We start from the raw sequence: 18,531 nt of genomic DNA, 5'->3' as shown, positions 1-18,531 counted from the left end.
TTTTGATTATATTAAACTAAAAAGCTTTTGTACAAACAAAAACAATGAAGTCAAAATCAGAAGGGAAACAACAAATTGGGAAAAAATCTTTATAACAAAAAACTCTGACAGGGGTCTAATTACTCAAATATACAAGGAGTTAAATCAGTTGTATAAAAAAATCAAGCCATTCCCCATTTGATAAATGGGCAAGAGACATGAATAGGCAATTTTCAGGTAAAGAAATCAAAAGTATCAATAAGCACATGAGAAAGTGCTCTAAATCTCTAATAATTAGAGAAATGCAAATCAAAACAACTCTGAGGTACCACCTCACACCTAGCAGATTGGTTAAAATGAAAGAAGGGGAGAGTAATGAATGCTGGAGGGGATGTGGCAAAATTGGGACATTAATGCATTGCTGGTGGAATTGTGAACTGATCCAACCATTCTGGCTGGCAATTTGGAACTATGCTCAAAGGGCTATAAAAAAATGCCTGCCCTTTGATCCATTGTTGGGTTTGTACCCCAAAGAGGTCATAAATAAACAGACTTGTATGAAAATATTTATAGCTGTGCTTTTCATGGTGGCAAAGAACTGGAAAAGGAGGGTATGTCCTTCAATAGGGGAATGGCTGAACAAATTGTGGTATATGCTGGTGATGGAATACTATTGTGCTCAAAGGAATAATAAACTGGAGGAATTCCATGTGAACTGGAAAGACCTCCAGGAATTGATGCAGAGTGAAAGGAGTAGCGCCAGAAGAACACTGTAAACAGAGACTGATATACTATGGTAAAATCAAATGCAATGGAATTGTGTACCAGCAGCAATGCAATGACACAGGACAGCTCTGAGGGATTTATGGTAAAGAACGCTACCCACATTCAGAGGAAGGACTGCAGGAGAGGAAACATATAAGAAAAACAACTGCTTGAACACATGGGTTGAGGCGGACATGATTGGGGATGTAGAACTGAAACTACCACACCAATGCAAATATCAACAATTTGGAAATAGGTCCTGATCAATGACACATGTTAAAACCAGTGGAAATGTGCATTGGCCATGGGTGGGGGGAATGCGGGGGGTGAAGGGGAAAGTAGGAGCATGAATCATGTTAAAAATGAATATTAATGTTTAAAAAAAAAGCCAATTGGAGGCACTCCCCTTTGGCATAAGAATTTTTTCCATTTAGAATAATTATGTTCAGCCCCATTTAGTTCAGTTCATTATATTCCAAAGTTCACTCTGGATCTTTTGATGCAGTGTGTGGTTTCTGCAGGCATCCTTATGATATCTTCTCCAAAAATTCCACTTTCTTGATTTGGGGTATTGGTGATTTTCTTTTCCTAAAATTTATCCAAAAGGTTTTAAACCTAGGATTTTAGGATAATTTCACACAGATCAGCTCTATTTTTGGTTTCTCTCACTAAAATTATTACTAACTGGATTTTGTGTAATAGTTACAAAAAATTTATAGAAAAAATTAACAAAACGTACATCTACTTATTATCACACGTAGGAAAATCAGGCTATTCAAAATTGAAGTGATTTGTATAATGGTGAAATGAAAACAACTTAAAAACAAAAGTTTCTGACTTCTAAACTGTCATACACACATAATTTTTTTACCTTTTCTTTCCCATTAAAAATATCCTTTTTTCATAATAGGCAGTATACTAAAACCTTAGTTTTAAAAAATATTTATTGGAGTTAAAACTGCTCTACATTTTGTCTTCGCTTTAACTTTTTCTTTGTCCTTTTTCCTTTTATTTTCTCCACCATATCTTCTTAACACAGAAAAATGTGATAAGTAATAAAAGTCCTCTTTGAACTGATTTAAGAATAAAAAAGCTATTTTAGTGATTTTTATGCAGTCTTTTATGGAGACAGAAGACTAATTTGGGATCTCTTCTGTCATTCTTTGAATAGTCATACACACATATTTTTTGTTGTTGTTATTGTTTAGAATCAAACAGAGAAGGGCATTCTTCATGAGCGAACAGCTCAAAATGACCAAACAGCAAATGGGAACAAAAGGAAACTGAATCTTACAAGGAATGACAAGAAAGAGATCCATTTCCCAGAGCTGCCTTTCACAATACAATCAAAAGAGATGAAAGTAATGGAAGGTATACATTTGTTTCTTAGGTTTGTAAAGATTCAAATGGCAGTATTGATAAGATTTTTTTAAAAAGCAATACCTTGATTTTAAATGTGTTGCTTATTGAAAAAAATTACAAATTGTCAAGAAATTCAAACTTCTATGAATTTTTAATTGGTAGGATTTTGTCATATTTAAATTTGAATTAGAATATTCTCTCATTGATCACACTTTAAAATAGAGTTAGGAAAAGCTTTAAAAGATGGAATTCTTATTAGATCTTTGTTTTTATTGCTAAATATGGCAAGGTATATAGAACAATGGTATAGGTTTTCATCTAGGTTTTTATTTATCAGATGATTTGGAACAAATGGCCTTACTGAATTTCCTTCTCCCAGTAGAGGGAATACAATATTTACTTCATATTTTCAAGAAATGCTGAGAATTAATGACTTGAGGTCTCTAACAAGCATTTTCTGAATGAAATAGTATTTATTTTATTTTGTCAAAGAACAGTGACATCTAGTGAAAAGTTACTATAACAGCAGTTATGTTATGCTTGGACAGTACACAAGGAAACACATTCCTGAACTTAAGAATTTGGCTCAGAGCTTACAAAGGAATAGCCTGTATCTTATATTTGGCAGCATATTGGTGTGGTTTTCTAGAAAATAATTTATTTGGCATATTTTCCATCAAGACTAATAATTAGGTTTTAATATTTTGGTAGTAAACCAAGAACTGAAAGTTAAAGATATTTACATGCATTAGAATTGGCTAGTGAAACCTGTAAGAAGGAAAAGAAATTCAGGCTAGGGCTTATAAATAGTAATGATTCTGTCTCTTTATAAAAGTTAAACAGATAAAGGTGCTGAAGAGAGAACAAAAGAAAACTGATACATCTAAAATACCAACTTTACTTAATGTGGATCAAAATCAGGAAAAACCAGAGGTAAAACTATTCTCTACTTAGTTATTAGTAAGACATTCTTATTGGACATCTTAAATTAGTGTATACATTTGGTCAGTCTAGTTAGAATCCTCAAATAAGTATTTGAGTATTTTCTGTCTTGACTCAATGTATAAATTTAGTCAGCCCTCAGCTAGAAAGTTGAATAAAAATGACAAATCCCAAATTCTTTTAAAGTGGAAACTTATCATCATTATCTTGGATCAATAAATAATTCCTCCACTAAAACTTTACTTTAATGACCCTTTTGTGATGTGGAGGTAATCCTGGGTTCTCAAAGGTTATGTCTGTGGAGAAAAATTCTGGTCAGTCTAGAATGGAAGAAAGACTTTGGATAGGAGTTGATGGCAGCATATATATTGTTGTCTGAGGACCAGTCTAGCTGAGTGGCAGGGTGGTTCTTTATTAGAGTGTTGACCACCAAGTAATGAATTTTTGGGGGCTCATAAAGACAATTTGGTAAGACATGGGAAGAATTGATAGAGAAAGGACTCACACTGATAAAATCATAGATCCTTTAAGTACTGAAGGATAATAATATTGATGACACAGTCTCTACTATTGCATAGTGATTTCCAGCCACAATTATAACAAAAATGTTTAGATTGTTATAAATTTTGTGGTATCCAGGGAAAATAGCATACTTAAAGTTACAGATGCATACAGTCTGATAAGTTATAGTAGAAGACATGTAGAATAGAGTAAATTATGATCAGGTTTTCCCTGGGCATATTTATTAAAGAGCCAAAGTTTATCTTTGTAACTCTCTCACTTCCTCCTCTTTAAAATCAAACCCTTCTATTCCAACCCTAATGCTTAGCCATGTGTTCCATTCTCATGGAAGAATTTTTTCTTAGCTAGCTCTCAGTATTCCCCATGAAGTATTATCCTACAAAAGGGTATTTGAATTTTATTTGATGATACTTGAAGACTTAAAATTCTTCTAAACCTTAAGAAATGAATCTCTCAGAGTAGAAGATAATGCTAAAGACATTTTGAGATCAGAGGGTTCTACAAGTCACATCAACTTCCTTGTATAGGCAGGTGCCTCCTTTTCTAATGTATTTACTTAAACAAGCAAAACTTGGATTCTCCTTATGGGATCTCCTCTCCCTTCAAAGCTTCATAGGCATATCCTTGTATTGTTTGTGGATCTTTGCCAAAGAATTAACACATTTAACACAGTCATCCTACCTTTCCACAGTCTAGACTGTTCCAGTAAAGTTCCAACCTAACTTCCTTAATTCCCTAATTAAATTATTTCTACAAATCTTATTGATTTTCTAGAATTAGGTTGAACATTCTTTGATTTATTTATCAAATATGAGAGTCTATAATTATTTGTTTTGTTAATTTAGGATTTTATAAAAAAGTTCCTTAGGCTAATTGTTTTATGGAACATTAGTATAGTAGGAAAAGTATTTCAGCAAATAATCCAGATGAATGAAATATGGTTTCTTTGTCTTACATACGGAAGAGTCACACATGCTTTGTTGAGGGTCAGACCAGTCTATTGATACCTTAGTAACTCAGAGAGGTCTAATCCAGGATGAATCTGTACATCCTACTCTATTTAAGGGAAATCCCACATTGTTTATTCCAGTGTATGGTTGCTATGTGGACTCAGCATCTGTGAGATGCCTTTTGTCCAAGGTTACTTTATAACAGGAGCATATTTTCTATGATTGTTCCAGGTAAGCCCAATATATCTTCCACACAGGTGCTTTATTGTTAGGTTCAGATCTTGGGTGTTTTCTCTCTTTACAACATGGATAAGTTGTAGTACTAAGGGCCATGTGCTTTTAAGGTCTTGTGCTTTTTATAAATCTCATTTCCAATTTGTGTACAGTTGGAGCCTGATCAGAGAAATCTTGATCAATTGACTGCCTCTATCTACTTGATGAAGTTACTGGACAGAAATGTTAACAGAAAGGGCACCTTCAATGAGAGAGACATGCATTATTGGTTCTTGCTGAGGAATGTGCAGTTTTCTGGGATAACTGAGAAATTCTTGTTTGATCCCAATGACTGTAGAGGTTGCACCAAAGATAATCAACAACTTCAAGTCAGGAGAACCTGCCCACTTTGTGGTCTATGAGGAAAGCAAAGGGAAATGGCTCCACCCATATCTTTGGGGCTCTTCTTTTTTAAACCCTTAACTTCTGTGTATTGGCTCCTAGGTGGAAGAGTGGTAAGGGTGGGCAACGGGGGTCAAGTGACTTGGCCAGAGTCACACAGCTGGGAAGTGTCTGAGGCCAGATTTGAACCTAGGACTTTCCGTTTCTAGGACTGATTCTCAATCCACTGAGCTACCCAGCTGCCCCCTGGGGCTCTTCTTTTTGAGGACTTTTCCAGCACTCTCTCTCTTTTGAACTTCTGGGAAGAAGATATATTTCTCTTTCCTCACCCAGTGATAATGGTGGCTTTTTGAGAAACATATGACAATGGCAATTGGCTATACTTGTTTAGGCAAGCTTGAGCCAAAACCTGGGGTTCCTCTTGCCTTCTTTAGTCTGTTTCCTTCCCTCATCATGGTCAGCAACTAGCAATCCTGAGAAGCAGATATTTCTGGTTCTTTTGCCAATTTTGTGGCTTACAAGTTCAGAATTCCAATTTTAGACAGTAGCCAGAGGGAGAAATAGCTTCTCAAAGGAAAAGGCTACCACAAAGATCATCCTTAAAGACTAAAGAAAGCCATGCTCTGTCTGACCAGGAAATTTGGACCTTGCGGATTGCTTAGCTATTGTAAGGAAGTGAGTGTGAAATATCTGTTCAGCCATCCCACAAAAGGCCTTTATCTTCTAGTGGTAGTATAATGAATATAGTGGACCCAAAGAAATTGGGAAAAATCTCTTTGCCTCACTTTAATTATAGACCCCAAAATGGGTGATTCCTTCTGTCTTTTACTGACCAGTCATCTTTGGCACAACTTCTCAAGTCATAGGGATCGATTAAGATTCACAGTGTCATCCCAGTAAAGCAAATGCCCCTCAGCAAGAGGCCAGACCACATGTCCAGCTCTACCAGAGGTACTGCTTTCTGACAGATTCACACCTTATAGTCTCATTAGGTGGACTAGAGAGATTCAATTCAACCCCTTTCTACACTCTTCCCCTAGTTTATTTGCTGTCCTAACAAATAAAATGAGGGTGCTTTTCCTGTATTTCCCCATTCCCCATTCTGAATAACTCTAGAGAGGTTCAAGCGTTATCATTTCAATGCCTGTACTAAAGAGTTTTAGCAGATTTCACATGGCATGATTGTTAAATGCCTCCAAAGTACCATGCAAAAGTTCCCAGCAAAATCCATTCAGCACACTTCTTAGTTCCTAGTTAAGTCTTTTATGAGAGTCCAGACCTAACATAGCTGGCAGCCTGGAGATTATACTCATTTCCAAATACATATGTATGAAGAAACCACATTTTAAAAAGTTCTCATAGGTTACTACCTGTCTTACTACCTGAAGGGCCCATTCCAACCCAGAACAATTGGGGATGAACAACATTAAAATGAAGAATTAATAGCAAAAGCAAAAAAAGAAAAGGAAAAGGAAAATAATTAATAAGTCTCTTTCCTTAGGGGGAAAAATCTAGTTCTAAATCAGTCCCCTTTTCCCTCATTGAAAAAGCAAGAAAAAGAATTCCCCTCCCTAGGTAGTCTTATTTGAAGTCCAAGGGAGAAAAAGTGTTCAGAATGGTACAAAAAAGAAGAGCCTCAAAGAGGAGAGCAGAGCTATTTTCCTTTGCTCTTCTCAGAGAACACAGAGCCAGCAGTCTCTCCTGACTTATATATTTCAGTTATATTTGATGCACCCTCACTCCCACTCTGTCCACAGGGACCAATCAGGAGTGTCTGTTTATCTCAGCAAAGTGCACATCCTTCAGCAAGAGACCAGAGAGCAGGTCCACCTTTTCTGAAAAGATTCAATTGATCAGAATTTCCCTTGTTCAGTCCCCTGCTTACATATGGAACAAGAGACTTTGTTGGTGGGAATCTTTTTAGTTTTTACCAAAAAAATTCAAATTGGTTTTAAATGAAATGGATGTCTTTTATTCTATGGTATTTTTTTGTGATAAACTCAATTTGCACATTTTTAGAATGGTAGATAAATTAAAGGACAGTTGTATGAAACTAAGGTGCAACAAATTAGTGGTGAGATGAATATGTTTATAATACCTTGGTCCAATAATGTTCCACAGAACTAAATTTCTATACTTTTCAGAAGAAGAGGTGATTAAAAGTCTTCAAAAGTGTCTATAGAGTATAAACAGGAGAAGGAGGGAAGGAGAATTCTTTTCCCTTCAATGATTTGAAAACCCTGACATAAAAAGTGACCTTATACAAGTTGTAATTTTACTGCAAAGAGTCAGAGGTCACTGATGTAAGTTGTAGTTTATTTGCACTGCACTTTGAAAGGCAGTTCCAAGCAACTGACTATGTTTGCACTAGTAACAAACTGATGCAAGACTATTTCTTTTTCAATGTTTTTAATAAATTAATGTTGAAATTAAGAAAACGTAAAAAATTTGGATACTTTTAGATCTGTAGTTTGTCATTTCAGAGTGAAGAGGGAATATCACATGCTTTTTGGATCTTCTCTGTTCTCTCCCCACCTTCCCCAAGGAAGAATGACAATTTATTTGTTCTGATCCTGGCTCTAATGTTGTATTATCTTGAATCATCTAATCACCTTCCTCATCTATAAAATGAATGTTATATTTGGTTCTAAAGATATGGGCCTGTATGAAGGTGCATTAACTTTCTCAGGCTATTAAATGTGTGTTGAAGCCCCATGGGCCCTCGGACCTAAAAACCTTCATTGAGTCCTTAGGCACCTAACTACGGACTGACAGGTGAGAGGAAGTCTAGAACCCATAGTAATGACTGCCTTAAATTGTATTTTAATGATAAAGATATTTTGCTTATCACTTTTATCTTGTTCACTTTAATTCAACACACATTAAGCACCTGCTATGCACACAGCACTGGGCTAGACGATGGGGAGATAAAGATAAAAAAAGATATAATCCCTGTCCTCAAGAAGCATAAAATGTCTGTGCAATAACCCATGAGTACAAAATATTTTTTAAAATTTCTCTTTGGCTGTCTTCAATTGGCCAAAGAATCAGTATTCTCTCAATTAAGGGCCTGTTTATATTTACTTTTTAGAATACAGGAATTGCACAATCTAAAAGGAAGAAGAACCTGCCAGATGTAGAGTAGAAAATGAAGCAGCTGAAATCTCAGGGATTTCCAGTATGGTTAAAAATAATCCTTTTCTATAAACATTGCATATACACAGATGCTGACTAGAGAATTCTACAGATATATCTTAGACCCTGTATCGTTATGTGTATATTCACCTAGATTTGTTTGAAATTTTACTGATCAATAAATTATTCATATTTTCCTAATTTGAACATTAATTTATAAAAACTGCTTAACAGGTGCATCTTAATAAAAAAAACTGCAGCTTACATTAAGTTACAGGATTTGATCATCTACTCAACTTTGTGGTCATACTTAGCTTTGGTTCAGGCCTTTAGTAATGAGGAAGAAAAAGTTCCTGAATTCCTGATACGGTAAGATCATTATTTCTGGAAGCATCAAATATTGCTAAGCAACACAATAGAACTGACAAGCATGGAACACAGCTTTTGTTTCTGCACATGAAAATACTAGAAGAGCATTTAAACATACTGTAGATTTTTAAGTGATAGAAATGCAGGAAAACACAAATGAACACAGTTCTAGGGTCTCCAGGCCCCATCAGCATACTAATCATTTAGTAGTGTATAAATAATTTAATAATACTACATCTAGGGTTTTGACATCAGATAATTTCCATTCTTATCCCTAGTTTTTACTAGCTTGGTTTGTAATTTTAGGAAGGAGGGGAAGAATTTGAAGATGAACAGATTTTTCTCAGGGTAGTGCCTTTGTATCCAAATACTCTTAAAAAGGGAGGAATTTGGCAACCTTAATATTAAAATCTATTCCTTTTTTATTTTGTGTACCATTGAAATGTAATGTGAGCTGCAAAGCCAGCCAGCCATCTGAATAACACCAACCAACTCTCTCTGTTTTGTTAGCAAAAAATTCACTGTTTTCTACTTGTTCCTTCAGATGTGATATTTTGAAATGGAATTATAATGTCACCTTCTGTTTTTTTGGCTTTTTTACTTATTTGATTATTCAGTAGGACACAAATCCTGCTATCTAATACATACTGTATTAGTGATGATTTCTGCCCTCTGATAATCACAAAATCCTAAAAGTCAAATTCTGTTTTAGGATGATCAGGCTTACAGAAATACATGTAAGTACTTAGTGAATATTTGACCCATTGTTCTTAAAAAAAAACCCAAAACAACAATTACACATTACAATTTCCATGGATTAATCTATATTCTGGTGTTCAATAATAAAAGTGAATAAAATATTTTAAATAATATGGTATAAAATCTAAATGAAATTCTAGTATCATCTTAAATACTTCCCAGTACAATCCAAAACTGTGAGTGATCTTCCCTTTGACTACATATAATTTTCATGCAGAATCCTATTATTATTTCACATAGTAATTCATGTAAAATGTTATTAAAATCCAGAGGAAACACACCACCAAAAAGCAAAACTGAATTTCCTAAAGCATTAATAAAATTATCTTCTCTGATGTTCTTTCAGAACTATATCTGATTCTTTAGGCAGATAATTGAGATTCAGGATGATTCTCACAGTATATAAAAAATTTAAATGTGGGGGAGTACTAGTAAGAATCACTGCTGATTGCACTAGATCATTTGAGACACTGAAAGCAATGATACATATGAAAGCACTTGTCCCTACTTCTCCTGACCCAGTTTTGTCACATACTGATGAATATAATTAAGGGGGAAGAGTACCATATGTTTAATAAATGGCTAAGAACTTGCCTAACTTACCCTTTCAGTGACTCAGAAAGCCTAGTTTTAAACCCACTTGTTTGTGTGCCCTTCTATGGCTGAAACCAAATTATCTTTTCTGTTCTGTGGTATAGATCAACATAAAACTGATGTGCAACAAATAGTAATTAGTACCTTAAATTTATTCATTAAGCAGTTTGTAAATAATGTGTATGCTTATAAAATGAATTGTGATATACTTCTTTGCCTTCTTGGAATTGTAAATGAAAGAGTTTTGTATTCACAGAGGAAATTATTGTTTCATTTAGTACTGTTTTATGATCTCTTTTCAATACAAAGTTTTCATTAGGATTAATAATAATGGAAATCATGTAAATGGTATGTCCTTCCAAATAGGCATATTCTTAGCATTAGCAGCCAGGTAAGAATTCTGTTCATGGAAAATTAAGAGTATTCGAAGGGAAATATACAATAGTAGAAGCCTGCCAGTCTGCCCACATCTTTACCATGTGCAGAAACCATAGGATCAGGTATCTTTACTGGTAGTGGTGACTTTTCAATTATGTGTGTATGATAATTAAAGGTATGAGGATTTTTTTTGCACTTAAAATTGTCATATTGCAGTTTCAAATCCTAAGAATAAGGATCCCTGGCAATTTTTAAAGATGACTGGTTAGAGTAACTGCCAAGAAATTAATACTTGCCTAAGTTATTGCCTGATACAACCTTTTACTGATTTTCTTCCCTTTTAGTTCACGATCTCCTAAGTCTAAGAAAAGCTTGAGAACCCTGTATGGACATGATTTCATTCCCTATTATGTAAAATAGGATCTTGTCCTGAAACTGCTTTTGATCTAAAAACTTTAATGTAAATGATGTGTCATCATACAAACTCTTTGGCAATGATAAAATGTGATTTTATTGTAAAGACTATACTTGATAGGATTGAATGTAATTTTATTTAAAGGTACTTTTCAAAAGGTAATGGTAAGGTGAACCTATTTGGGTTAACTCAGCATATCAATTTATAATTATAAACATAAGCACTACTAATCATTTCTCAAAGAAACTATTATTATGGGGTTAGCCTCTGGACACTACATTTTGAATGAGCAAGTGATTGAGGTAATTAATTAGCTACTTGCAATCCATAATGAAAAATATCCACTTCAAGACATTTAAACCGTTGTACAAGTATAATGTAGATTAAATTATGCCTAGGGTTGCTTAAAGAAGATAGTCATTGGCTACTATTGTGTCTGCTCCATTCTCTTAGGCCAGGTTGGAACTTCAGGAAATGCAAAACAATACATTAGGTTCCACAGTTTAAAAAAGAAAAGAATTGCATTAGAATGCCTACTGTAAATATTTGCTACATCCTATATATTTCCCAATGACAAAAGGAGCTGATTAGATTAAATGAATGTACAGCTCTGACAATTTATGATTCTCTTCTGCAATCAACTAGAACACTTAAATTGTGAATAACAATATGTATTTATAGAAAGAAATTTATGCCAGACTGAGTTCATTTTGTAATATAGGGATGGTAGAGAAGAGAAGCAATAGATGGGGTATGTAGGAACTTCAAATAATCAAGAATTATTTATTTTCATCTGCACTATTGACCTGGGCAGCTGCATGGTAAAGTGGATAAAATACCAGGCCTGGAGTCAAGAAGACCCGAGTTCAAATCCAACCTCAGACACTTACTAGCTATGTGATCCTGGTCAAGTCACTTTATTTGCTTCAATTTCCTCAACTATAAAATGAGCTGGAGAAGGAAATGGCAAATTATTCCAGTATCTTTGCCAAGAAAATCCTGAATTAGGGCAGCTAGGTGGAGAGAGAGCCAGACCTGGAGTTGGGAAAACCTGGGTTCAAAACTGGCCTCAGACATTTCCTTGCTGTGTGACCCTGGGCAACCCTCTTTGCCTATCCCTTGCCCTTCAGTCTTAGAGTTGTTAAGACAGAGCAAGGATTAAAAAAAAGTGTTTTTTTTTAAAGAAAAGAAAATGCTAAATGGGGTCACAAAGAATTGGACATGACTCAAATGACTGAATAACAGCATAGGCCTAACTCTGTACTCAATGTTGTAGCATATAAAGTACCTACAAGTACCCACAAGAATGTTTCCTTCTATATGATATTATAAATAGGCTAAGATGTCTCTAAACCATTGAAAAATGTTTATTCAAATAATTGGAGAGTCATACTCATAAGGCAAATATTAGTTTTCCATTGGGGGAACTAATTGGCAAAATAGGGCAAATAATCATTTATATACCTGAATGACTCTGAAATTAAATAATATATCATCAATAGAAGAAATACAAATAAAATACTATGTGAGGTTCAAGGAGGGAAAGATGATTATTTGGAGAATGGGGAAGGAGAGGAATCAGGAATGGATTCTTAGAGCTAGTAGGATATGAACTAGGATTTAAAAGATTTAAAAGATTAGTATAGGGAGGGGAGAAGGCATTCTTAGACATAAAGAATAAAAATGGAAAGCATGAAGTTTCCAGAGACTAGAAATCAAACTGGATGGTAGGGTGGCATCAGATTGTGGAGGATCTTTAAAGCCAGCCAGAAGAGTTAAACCTACTCCTCAAGCAATAGTTACTAGAAAGTCCCTGAAGAAATGAGAGCAGAACAGTGACAAATTATAAGAAGGATTAGTTTGACAATAATACACAGGATAGACTGAAGTAGAGGATGAAAGGAAGTGGGAAGACCTATTGTATTAGTCTGAGTAATAAAGGCATATACTAGGGTGGCAGGGATAGTAAGAGAGGAATGAATAGATATGAAGGGTATTATGGAGATTCTGGCACACTCTGCAGGACTTGACAATTGATTACATTTGAATAATCAAGGGGAAAGAAGAGTCAGAGGTAACACATGTGAGCAACTGGATGAATGCTAGCTAGTGCCAAAGAGAAAAATGGTAGCCAAAAGAGCAAAGTTGGAGGAAAAGATGGTAAATATGGTTTGGAACATGTTTATTTGAGGTATAGGTGGAATGTACCAGTTAGTAGAAAGAAATGTGAATTAAGTTCCCAAGAGAGGTCAAGGTTAGAGATATAGGTTTGGAAGTTATTCATGTAGAGAATAGTTGTGGCTATGAGAGTGAATGAGATTGTCAAAAGAGAAGGTGGAAAGAAAAAAGAGGACCAATTATAGTACCTTGGGTAATACCTGCCATATAATACCTTGGATAGTTTGAAGAGGACGAAATGTTTAGAGAAGAGAACTAGAAGAGTGTGATGCCTCTGAAACCAAGGAAGGGAAGAGTATCAAGAAGGAAGAAGTTGACAGAATCAAATGCAACAAAAGGATAAAAGCAATGTTGAGGCTGGGGCAGCTAGGTTGCTCAGTGGATTGAGAGCCAGGCCTAGAGAGGAAAGGTCCTGGTTTTAAATCTGGCTTCAGACACTTCCTACGTGTGTGACTCCAAGCACCCCCATTTACTCTAGCCCTAACCATACTTTTGCCTTTGAACCAATACATATATTCATTCAAAAATGGAAAGTAAACATTCATTAAAAAAAAAGAAAGAAAAAGGAAAGTTGAAGCCTATTAAAAAAACCTATTGAATTTCATGAGGTCATTGAAGAACTAAAAAATTAATTTATTCATTAACTGTGACAATGTAAATTGAGAAGAAACAAAACTTCTGGTTAACAAGTCATTATTAATACCATGCTATTGAATTTAAAGGATTAAGTAACGGACATACATATATACATGTGTATATATATATATATATGTATACACACATACACACAGACAAATGCTTTAAGGCTTTTAAAGTACTTCTCTAGAAAAAGAAGCATTGATTAAAAATAGCTAGCACAACTTCATTAAACATGGATCATGCCAGACTAACCTCATTTCCTATTTTGTCAATTAATGAGCATTTGTTAAGTACTTGCTCTGTGTTGGGCATATGACATTAAATTAGGTGGAATTAGGTGACTTTGCTTCCAAAAGCAGTGGATTTTCCTCTCGGAGTTTGTTACGCAGAATAGTTGGGTACAGAGCTGGGATTCCATGTGTGCGTTGGAATAGATAGCTCCTGAGGCCCCTTCCATAAATGATTCTATGAAAAAATTTCATGGTTTTATGTTGTTCCCATTTATGATTTTAATATATAGAACCTTACAGAATTTTCTAATGAAGTTTTAAATTAGTGTTGGAGAGGATTTCCAGGGTCATGTAATTTCTCTACTTAATGAAGAATCAAGTTGGATCTGATAAAATATTGCCAACAAGTAGTCATCTAGCTCAGGGACCTCAAGTGAAGGAAATTCACAAAAATTATCATTAAAGAACAAGAATTTATTGGCTGTTTTGCTTTTGGCAAGGAGAGTCCCAAAAGATAGAGTGTACTATATAATCTGTGATCCATTTCTCAAAGGTTTCACTTGATTTTTTCCCCCTTTTATCCAAGTGGTCTCTAGTATGGCATCAAAACACTATTACTTTTGTTTCTCCTAAGATCTTCATGTAAATGTTTTCCACCATGTTTCTCATGTTTCTGAATTTCCTCATACACCTGCACTTTTATCTAATTATCTAATGAAAGCACAAACCCTTTCATAGCCTTATTTCACCCTTAGTTTCTATCTCCTTAGGTCTCAATGATAGTTATGAGGTCAGACGTGCCTCCTTGTGTTAGGATCCCTAGTTCACACCATAATCTGTACTTTGTACATATGTACATAGCCATCTGAATACCATTATTGACCAATAGGAGCAAGGAAGAAAGTAGCATTTGAGTTGGGCTTGAAAGAAAGAGTCTAAACTCCACTGGCAAAAAGAGATAGAGGATATTATAGGTACAGCAAACAAAGTGAGAAAAAACAAAAAGGTGGGAAATCCCAAGGTATATTTGATAACCTGAGTATATAAATATAGGATATGGAGGGAAATACTATGAGATAAAATTAGAAAGTTAAGAGTGGTAACACTGAAAAAGGCCTTGAATGCCAGATAAAAGGGTATAAATTTTATTTGGTAGGCATTGAATATCTTTGAGTATAGAAATGACATGATTGGATGTGTGCACAAAAGAGATTAATTCTTGGTAGCTATACGATGAATAGATTGGAGAGCAGATTCATCAAAAGTAGCAAGACTTGTTATAAATCTTTAATAGTCTAATACAGTAGTAATACCACTACTATGATGGTAGAACTGGAAAGTTAGGGAAGAATATAAGAAGTAGTGATAGAACTGATAATTTGATAAACAGATACAAAATATGAAGGAAAATGAAGAGTCAAAAATGGCACCATCATTTTTAACATGAGCAACTAAATAGTACACTTGACTTTTAAAAAAAGTTTTGAAGGAAAGGAGTTACTTCAGTAGATATGACATTTTCATAAGATCATAGATCTAGAGCTGGTAGATGCTTCAAAGACCATCCAGTCAAATTCCTCATTTTATGTATTATAGGGGAAAGTACATTCTTTTCTTGGGTAATGGTATGAGTAAAGGCATGGAAATGGGACAAAACAGGATGAGATTTGGGGACAGGAAGTATTCTGATAACTAAAAGTCAAGTTAATAAATGATGAAGGCCTAAACTAGCATGGTAGCAATGAATATGGAGGAGAGAAGATTCCAAAGAAATTTTAGAAGCAAAAATTATCAGGACTCAATAAACGAATGAAGCTTAATATGTGCAAAGCACTGGAGACACAAATAGAAAAGTAAGACAGTTCATGTTCTCAAGTTCACATTCTCATTGTAAAGACACATGGAAGGTTTCAGCTGCAAATTAGATGGAAACATCCTATGCTATGGCAAAGCAAATGTTACTGCCTCTTCTTTTAATATCATGCCTGCTGATAAAATGCTGTCGGTTTCTGATGTTGAACCATTTGACAGTGCCAAGGACTTCAATGACAGGTTTTTTTTGGGGGGTGCTTCAAGAGATAAGGCTGTAACACCTGCAGGAATATTTGCCAGCTGCATCTCTACAGTGATTGCTTTTCAGGATGATGGCTATGGATACTGAACTGGAAGCATTGCTGTTCCAAAGATTCCTGGGTTCATGGTCTTGGAACATCTCTATTAGGGTCTGAGGGGAGATGGTGATCTACATGATGGTGGTGGTAGTTGTATTTGTCTGCCACATTCTGCTACCCTTCTCTCCTTCAGGGTACCCTGACGGTTCCCTATAAGGCTGGCTTGTCTGTCCTGTGGGTGGCAGTTGCTTGAAAGATGGTAAGGATGGCTTACCCTTTCTTTACAGGAGCCATATCCCATAGTAATTACTGAGTTGGAAGCAGGACCAGAGTTCTGAAGGGTGCCGCCATTCTCAGACCATATTACTTTCATAATATTGTGCCTATATGCCTGTTGATGGTGGTCGGTGAGCAGCTGATGATGAGGAAAGTGGGTCCCTTCTTCCTCAATAGTGACAATAGATGCTAGGCTAAAAACAAGTATGATAGTTTGGGGGCACTGCTATTCCTAAGACTCTCCGATTTAGGATTCTAGGCCATCTCCATAGGTGCCCAAGTAGAGATGGTGGTCCAGGTGGTATTTGACTTGGAACTTGTGTCTGCTTATTTTTCCCTCAATGGTACCTTGCTGCTTCAAGTTGACTTGGCAATTTGATAGAAGGATGAAGGAATGGTAGGGTGCAAAGGAGATTCTGAGGTTATAGTATGTTATCAAGAAAAATAGAAAAAAGTAAGGAAAGGATTTAACAGGAAAGAAAATGGCCTCCATTTGGTCCCTGTTGAGTTTTGAGGGTTTTGGGGACATTTTGACAGTATATTTGAAAATTTTTAAATCTGGTACTGGAGTTCTAGGGAGAAGTTAATAATGGAGATTGGGAGTAATATGCAGAGAGAGGTGATCATTGAACCCATGTGAGTGAACGAGATCAAATGAGTAAGTGTAGATAAAGGAGAAAAGAGGGCAAAGAAGAGGAAATCTGCAATATTCATTTAATGGAAGAGAGGAAGATAAGCCTGCAAAAGTGACAGTGTGAGGAGGAGGATGACCTTTTCTGTCATACTTCACATAGGGCTTGGTTTTGCAATTCTTATTCACTTATCAAAAATATTATTTGACCTGGTTTCTTATTTAATAGATGATATAGTCAATAAGAGACTGTCATATCCAAAATTTAGTTTTACTTCTAACATCTAGTTCAGTGCTTACTCTACAAAAGAGACTTAATGTTTGTTGAAAGAACCATGTATCATAGACAGGGAGCTATGGCACAGTGGATAGTACTGGACCTGGAGTCAGGAAGACCTGAGTTTGAATCCAGCCTATTACACTAGCTGAGTGGCCCTGGCAAGTTAATTAACCATGTTTGCCTCAGTTTCCTCATCTGTGAAATGAACTAGAGAAGGAAATGGCAAACTAGTATCTTTGCCAAGAAAACTACAAATAGGATCATGAAGAGTTGGACTTGACTGAAACAATTGAACAAAAATGTTTCATAGAAGCCAAAGGAGGAAAGAATATCAAGAGAGGTGATCAGTGGTGTCAGATACTGTGCAGAGTTCTATTGAGACAGGGAAAAAAAACTTGCTTGAAGCTGACTCCCAAAGGGACAATCTTTGATTTTGTATGTCTTACCCCTTCACATTTCTAATCTCTGTAGCATTTCCCATGACTAATGTGTCATTCCTCAAGTATGAATATGATTAGCAAAGAATCTCTTACCTGCAAACCTAAGCTAAAGCAATCCAATCAAATAGCTTCAGCCTTCTCTAAAGAAAGACAGATTGGAGAAAGCAGGAAACCCATTTCCTGCCCACCTCCTACCCCTGATTTCACAATGAAGTCACTTTGCTCTCTTCCTGAAGTTACGTGTGTAGAGAGATGAATGGTATGACATTGTTTATAGCATGAGTTCCTTATATATATGAGAGATAAAAGTATAAATAGTTAACTTTGGGTGAGTTGGTTCTAGAACCTTCTGATGTTTAACCATGGCATTGGTCCAGTTAGGCTCAGTATGTATATAGGTAGGAATAAAACCAAATTTCATTCTATACATATTTTCTTTCAACATTTACTACTGGAAACTTCCCTTGAGTCTTTTTCTTTTTTACTTCCTAAATATATATGAATGATTTCTTTAAAATTTAAAAAATAACCTTTAAGAACTCTTATCTGAAGCATGACTTCTTTTACAACTTGATCCTTCAGTTTATTCCTTACTTTAGGTCATTATGCCCCAATTTTTTGGACAAATGGTACATTATCCAATTGAAAATGTTGCTGCAACTACATTTTAAAGTATGCATAATGATGGTTTTCATGATTTGAATAACTAGTCTGACAATACTCTGATAGTATTCCTTTTGAAAATTAAGTTTAAAGGTGAGACCAGCTTTATTACTTATATCCATGAGCAATTTGGGGTTAGGAAACAAGATCTTGTGGTCTTTGATAAAACCAAATACTGGCTTCAGAAATTTGTTTTTTCTAATGGCCAAAGTACAGTAGAACTTATATATGTCTGCCTTTGGCTTTGAAGGCATTTAGAAATCCAGAGAGAAGCAACAGGGCATAATGGGAAAAAGCA

General features: G+C 35.3%; 1 protein-coding gene across 1 annotated transcript in view; it reads left to right on the top strand.

Annotated features, from left to right (window-relative positions):
- Positions 1–18,531, top strand: part of CDKL3 (cyclin dependent kinase like 3) — an 88,688-nt gene that overhangs the window by 62,546 nt on the left and 7,611 nt on the right. The window contains exons 11-12 of the mRNA XM_044664688.1: positions 1,953–2,115; positions 2,942–3,039. Coding sequence (XP_044520623.1) covers positions 1,953–2,115; positions 2,942–3,039 — 261 coding nt within the window. The remainder of the gene's footprint in view (positions 1–1,952; positions 2,116–2,941; positions 3,040–18,531) is intronic.

The sequence above is a fragment of the Gracilinanus agilis genome, chromosome 2 (genome assembly GCF_016433145.1).
Source record: "Gracilinanus agilis isolate LMUSP501 chromosome 2, AgileGrace, whole genome shotgun sequence".
Classification (NCBI taxonomy): Eukaryota; Metazoa; Chordata; class Mammalia; order Didelphimorphia; family Didelphidae; genus Gracilinanus; species Gracilinanus agilis.
This window is presented reverse-complemented; position numbering and strand designations above follow the sequence as displayed.